Source organism: Oncorhynchus nerka, linkage group LG23, assembly GCF_034236695.1.
Source record: "Oncorhynchus nerka isolate Pitt River linkage group LG23, Oner_Uvic_2.0, whole genome shotgun sequence".
Taxonomy (NCBI): Eukaryota; Metazoa; Chordata; class Actinopteri; order Salmoniformes; family Salmonidae; genus Oncorhynchus; species Oncorhynchus nerka.
In genome coordinates, this window is record NC_088418.1 from 27,685,680 (window position 1) to 27,692,801 (window position 7,122).

Here is a 7,122-nt window from a genome sequence, read left to right on the forward strand (position 1 = left end):
CATCAATCTACACACAATACTACATAATGGCAAAGACAAAATAGTTTTTCTGAAAATGTTGCACATTTATTCAAAATAAAAAATGGAAATATTACATTTACATAAGTATTCAGACCCTTTTACTCAGTACGTTGTTGAAGCACATTTGGCGACAATTACAGCCTCAAGTCTTCTTGGGTATGACGCTACAAACTTGGCACACCTGTATTTGAGGAGTTTCTCCCTTTCTTCTCTGATCCTCTCAAGCTCCAACGGGTTGGATGGGGAGCGTTGCTGCACAGATATCTTCAGGTTTCTCCAGAGATGTATGATCGGGTTCAAGTCTGGGCTCCTCCTGCATTGTCTTGGCTGTGTGCTTAAGGGAGTTGTCCATAATCATGGTCTCTAAACCTTCAAGCTGCATACTGGACCCTATTCCAACTAAACTACTGAAAGAGCTGCTTCCTGTGCTTGGCCCTCCTATGTTGAACATAATAAACGGCTCTCTATCCACTGGATGTGTACCAAATTCACTAAAAGTGGCAGTAATAAAGCCTTTCTTGAAAAAGCCAAACCCAGAAAATATAAAAAACTATCGGCCTATATCGAATCTTCCATTCCTCTCAAAATGTTTAGAAAAGGCTGTTGCGCAGCAACTCACTGCCTTCCTGAAGACAAACAATGTATACGAAATGCTTCAGTCTGGTTTTAGACCCCATCATAGCACTGAGACTGCACTTGTGAAGGTGGTAAATGACCTTTTAATGGCATCAGACCGAGGCTCTGCATCTGTCCCTGTGCTCCTAGACCTTAGTGCTGCTTTTGATACCATCGATCACCACATTCTTTTGGAGAGATTGGAAACCCAAATTGGTCTACACGGACAAGTTCTGGCCTAGTTTAGATCTTATCTGTCGGAAAGATATCAGTTTGTCTCTGTGAATGGCTTGTCCTCTGACAAATCAACTGTAAATTTCGGTGTTCCTCAAGGTTCCGTTTTAGGATCACTATTGTTTTCATTATATATTTTACCTCTTGGGGTTGTCATTCAAAACATAATGTTAACTTTCACTGCTATGCGGATGACACACAGCTGTACATTTCAATGAAGCCCCAAAATTGCCCTCGCTAAAAGCCTATGTTTCAGACATAAGGAAGTGGATGGCTGCAAACGTTCTACTTTTAAACTCGGACAAAACAGAGATTCTTGTTCTAGGTCCCAAGAAACAAAGAGATCTTCTGTTGAATCTGACAATTAATCTTAATGGTTGTACAGTCGTCTCAAATAAAACTGTGAAGGACCTCAGCCCTGATCTCTCTTTTGACGAACATATCAAGACTGTTTCAAGGACAGCTTTTTTCCATCTACGTAACATTGCAAAAATCAGAAATGTTCTGTCCAAAAATGATGCAGAAAAATTGATCCATGCTTTTGTTACTTCTAGGTTAGACTACTGCAATGCTCTACTTTCCGGCTACCCGGATAAAGCACTAAATAAACTTCAGTTAGTGCTAAATACGGCTGCTAGAATCCTGACTAGAACCAAAAAATGTGATCATATTACTCCAGTGCTAACCTCCCTACACTGGCTTCCTGTCAAGGAAAGGGCTGATTTCAAGGTTTTACTGCTAACCTACAAAGCATTACATGGGCTTGCTCCTACCTATCTCTCTGATTTGGTCCTGCAGTACATACCAACACGTATGCTACGGTCACAAGACGCAGGCCTCCTAATTGTCCCTAGAATTTCTAAGCAAACAGCTGGAGGCAGGGCTTTCTCCTATAGAGCTCCATTTTTATGGAATGGTCTGCATACCCATGTGAGAGACGCAAACTCGGTCTCAACCTTTAAGTCTTTCCTGAAGACTCATCTCTTCAGTGGGTCATATGATTGAGTGTAGTCTAGCCCAGGAGTGTGAAGGTGAACGGAAAGGCTCTGAAGCAACGAACCGCCATTGCTGTCTCTGCCTGGCCGGTTCCCCTCTTTCCACTGAGATTCTCTGCCTCTAACCCTATTACAGGGGCTGAGTCACTGGCTCACTGGTGCTCTTTCATGCCGTCCCTAGGAGGGGTGCGTCACTTGAGTGGGTTGAGTCACTGATGTGATCTTCCTGTCTGGGTTGGCGCCCCCCCTTGGGTTGTGCCGTGGCGGAGATCTTTGTGGGCTATACTCGGCATGTCTCAGGATGGTAAGTTGGTAGTTGAAGATATCCCTCTAGTGGTGTGGGGGCTGTGCTTTGGCAAAGTGGGTGGGGTTATATCCTTCCTGTTTGGCCCTGTCCGGGTGTATCATTGGATGGGGCCACAGTGTCTCCTGACCCTTCCTGTCTCAGCCGCCAGTATTTATGTTGCAGTAGTTTATGTGTCGGGGGGCTAGGGTCAGTTTGTTATATCTGGAGTACTTCTCCTGTCTTATCCGGTGTCCTGTGTGAATTTAAGTATGCTCTCTCTAATTCTCTCTTTCTCTCTTTCTTTCTCTCTCTCGGAGGACCTGAGCCCTAGGACCATGCGTCAGGACTACCTGGCATGATGACTCCATGCTGTCCCCAGTCCACCTGGCCGTGCTGCTGCTCCAGTTTCAACTGTTCTGCCTGCGGCTATGGAATCCTGACCTGTTCACCGGACGTGCTACCTCTCCCAGACCTATTATTTGACCATGCTGGTCATTTATGAACATTTGAACATCTTGGCCATGTTCTGTTATAATCTCCACCCGGCACAGCCAGAAGAGGACTGGCCACCCCTCATAGCCTGGTCCCTCATAGCCTGGTTCCTCTCTAGGTTTTGGCCTTTCTAGGGAGTTTTTCCTAGCCAACGTGCTTCAACACCTGCATTGCTTGCTGTTTGGAGTTTTAGGCTGGGTTTCTGTACAGCACTTTGAGACATCAGCTGATGTACGAAGGGCTATATAAATACATTTGATTTGATTTGATGTGTCCTGTTGGAAGGTGAAACTTCTCCCCAAGCACTCTGGAGAAGGTTTTCATCAAGCATCTCTCTGTACTTTGCTCCGTTCATCTTTCCTTCAATCCTGACTAGTCTTCCAGTCCCTGCCGCAGAAAAATCTCCACAGCATGATGCTGCCACCATCATGATCACAGTAGGGATGGTGCCAGATTTCCTCAAGATGTGATGATTGGCATTCAGGCCAAAGAGTTCACTCTTGGTTTCATCAGACCAGAGAATCTTGTTTTTCATGGTCTGAGGTGCCTTTTGGCAAACCCCAAATGGGCTGTCATCGGCCTTTTACTGAGGAGTGGCTTCCATCTGGCCACTCTACCATAAAGGCCTGATTGGTGGAGTGCTGCAGAGCAACTCTGGAGCTCTGTCAGAGTGACCATCGGGTTCTTGGTAACCTCCCTGACCAAGGCCCTTCTCCCCCAATTGCTCAGTTTGGTCAGGCAGCCAGCCATAGGAAGAGTCTTGGTGGTTCCAAACTTTTCTCATTTAAGTATGATGGAGGCCACTGTGTTCTTGGGGAGCTTCAATACTGCAGACATTTTTTGGTACCCTTCCCCAGATCTGTGCCTCAACACAATCCTGTCTTGGAGCTCTACGGACAATTCCTTCGACTTAATGCCCTGTTTTTTTCTCTGACATGCACTGTCAACTGTGGGACCTTATATAGACAGGTGTGTATCTTTCCAAAACGTATGTGTTATGGCTTTACACCCCCTGCTATATTGTGGATAAAGAGTTGCCTGTCTAACAGAACACAGAGGATGTTATTTAATGGAAGCCTCTCCAACATAATCCAGGTAGAATCAGGAATTCCCCAGGGCAGCTGTCTAGGGCCCTTGATTTTTTCAATCTTTACTAATGACATGCCACTTGCTTTGAGTAAAGCCAGTGTGTCTATGTATGCGGATAACTCAACCCTATACACATCAGCTACTACAGTGACTGAAATAGCTGCAACACTTAACAGAGAGCTGCAGAGAGTTTCAGAGTGGGTGACAAGGAATAAGTTAATCCTAAATATTTATTCAACTAAAAGCATTGTATTTAAGACAAATCATTCACTAAACCCTAAACCTCAACTAAATCTTGTAATAAATCATGTGGAAAGTGAGCACGTTGAGGTGACTAAACTGCTTGGAGTAACCCTGGATTGTAAATTGTCATCTGTAATAAATACAATTACAAATGTCCAATTAATTGAATTTCCCGCAGGTAGACTCCAATCAAATTGTAGAAACATCTCAAGGATGATCAATGGAAACAGGATGCACCTGAGCTCAATTTTGAGTCTCATAGCATAGGGTCTGAATACTTATGTAAAGAAGCTATTTATTGTTTTAATACATTTGCAAACATTTGAATATACTTTTAAGCATGGTGAAGCTATTAATTAATATTGATCAATACAACCAGTCACTACAAATATATGGGTGTCCTTCCTAACTCAGTTGCCGGAGAGGAAGGAAACCACTCAGGGATTTAACCATGAGGCCAATGGTGACTTTAAAACAGTTACAGAGTTTAATGGCTGCGACAGCAGAAAACTGAGGATCGATTAACAACATTGCAGTTACTCCACAATGCTAACCTAATTGACAGTGAAAAGAAGGAAGCTTGTACAGAATAAAAAATATTCCAAAACATGCATCCTGTTTGCAACAAGTCACTAAAGTAATACCGCACATAATGTAGCAAAGCAATTCACTTTTGGTCCTGAATACAAAGTATTATGTTTGGAGCAAATCCAATACAACACATTACTGAGTACCACTCTCCATATTTTCAAGCATAGTGTTGGCTGCATCATGGTATGGGTATGCTTGTAATCGTGAAGAATTGTTGATTTTTTTCAGAATAAAAAAAGTAACGGAATGGAGCTGAGCACAGGCAAAATCCTAGAGGAAAATCTGGTTCAGTCTGCTTTCCACCAGACACTGGGAGATGAATTCACCTTTCAGCAGGACAATAACCTTAAACACAAGGCCAAATATACACTGGAGTTGCATAAAAAGACGACATTGAATCTTCCTGAGTGGCTTAGATCCTAACATGTATTGACTCGGGGGGTGTGAATACTTACATAAATTACATATTCCTCTATTTAATTTTTAATAAATTTGCAAAATTTCTAAAAACATGTTTTCACTTTGCCATTATGGGGAATTGTGTGTAGATGGGTGAGAATAAAATATATTTAATAAATGTTCAATTCAGGCTGCAACACAACAAAATCAAGGGGTCAAGGAGTAGGAATACCTACTCAAGGCACTATATCTTAACTTTACTATTTTTATTTTAGAAAATGTTTACTTATACTTCACTACATTCCTACAGAAAATAATGTACTTTTTACTGCATACATTTTCACAGACATCCAAAAGTACTCGTTACAGGAAAATGGTCCAATTCACACACTTATCAAGAGGACATCCCTTGTTATTCCTACCGCCTCTGATCTTACGGACTCACTAAACACAAATGATTCATTTTTAAATTATGCTGAGTGTTGGAGTGTGCCCCTGGGTATCCGTTTTTTGTTTTTAAACATGACAATTGTACCATCTGGTTTGCTTAATCTAAGGAATGTGAAATTACTTTTACTTCTGATGCTTAAGTATAACTGAGTAATTACATTTACTTTTGAGTAGGCTATGTTAAAAACCAAATACTTTTAGACTTTTCCTCAAGTTGCATTTCACTGGGTGACTTTCACTTTTACTTCTATTACGGTATCTTTAATTGAATTAAGTATGACAATTGGGTACTTTTTCCCCTCACACACACACACACACACACACACACACACACACACACACTCACCATCTCCACCTGTCGCGGGTCCAGCTGAAGGGGCACAGCGGACGGGACTGAGAACTGGATCTTGGTTTTCCTCTCCTTGTCCTTGGCATCTGCGTCCATCTCTGCAGGCAGCACCGGGTCTTTTGCAGCTCTGACAGTCTGACCGTTTCGACAAGGAGCCGAGCCACAGATGGCAAAGGTAGAACAACTTGGATGGCTGCTCGCTTGTTCACTCCACTGGCAATTCACTGAAGCCTGATGGTATCCCTTGAGAAAACAAACGCAGGACTGCAAGTTCAATTGATCTCATTGACCATGCACTGGGCTTTGACTTTGAATTTTCCCTCCTCTCTCCTCTGCAACAGTTTTTCTCTTTTATTTGGGCGTGTGGTCTTTGGTGCTCCTTCTTTCGCGCTCCTTCCTGACTCGTGCTCACACGCTCTCTCTATTTGTCTGCCTGTGTTGAGGCTGTCAACTAGGTCTGCCTCTCTGTGAGTGGTTGGAGAGAGAGAGAGGGGGGAATTGAGTGTGTGAGTGCGCGATGTTGAACTGAAGATGATTGGAGCTCAGTATAAAACATAATCTCGCCATGTGCTGCTGTAGTGTTTCGTGTCCTTGACCCTTGCTATTCAGTCTGTGTGTGTGTGTGTGTGTGTGCGTGCGTGTGCGCATGTGCGTTGCTCTGCGTGTATGTGTGTGTGTGCGTGTGTGTGCATGTGTGTGCTGGAAAAGATGCATGTACTGTAGTGACGTAGGGAAAAAACAAGCTTCCACGGCATATCTGATGAGGACCGTTAATGAAATACTAAAGTCAAAACACCACCTCAGTAATGTATCAAAAGTCCAACTTAAAAACTCTCCAGGAAACAAAACGTACATTGAGCCTGTCACTAAATGACTAAGTTAAAATCCTGATACTGTTCAACATGCTACAGAATAACAGAATGTTGCCACTGGCTGATACAACATTGATGGAATAAGATTTAGTCTAAAGGTTTGAAATGTTCACATTGCATGCATGTTGTGATAATGAAAATGTGAGCAGGGCACCTCAAACAAACCCTAGTCAATACATAAACCAATCATTTTATTCAGTTTTAAATCTTCATTGTCTTTTTTCAACCTTCATCATTGCATTTCAAGAAATGCTTGGACAAAATCCCTTATACACACAGCATAGTAATAAAAAAAAATGGAATTGCAATGGAAAAACCTATTGCCATGGCAACTATTACTGTACACACTGTGTTGTGTATTAGTGTTACAGCGGCCAGTCCTAGTGCCCAGAGGGAGGGATGGAGGGAGGGAGGAAGGGAGATGGGGGGGTATGGAGAGAGGGAGGAAGGGAGAGAGGGCGGGGGTGGAAAGGAGAGAGGGAGGGA

The 7,122-nt window shown here is 42.9% G+C and overlaps 1 protein-coding gene across 1 annotated transcript in view; it reads right to left on the reverse strand.

Annotated features, from left to right (window-relative positions):
- Positions 1–6,201, reverse strand: part of LOC115106202 (protein phosphatase 1 regulatory subunit 1B-like) — a 36,142-nt gene extending 29,941 nt beyond the window's left edge. Inside the window, exon 1 of the mRNA XM_029628770.2 lies at positions 5,762–6,201. Coding sequence (XP_029484630.1) covers positions 5,762–5,860 — 99 coding nt within the window. The 5' untranslated portion in view covers positions 5,861–6,201. The remainder of the gene's footprint in view (positions 1–5,761) is intronic.
- Positions 6,202–7,122: the final 921 nt, after the last annotated feature.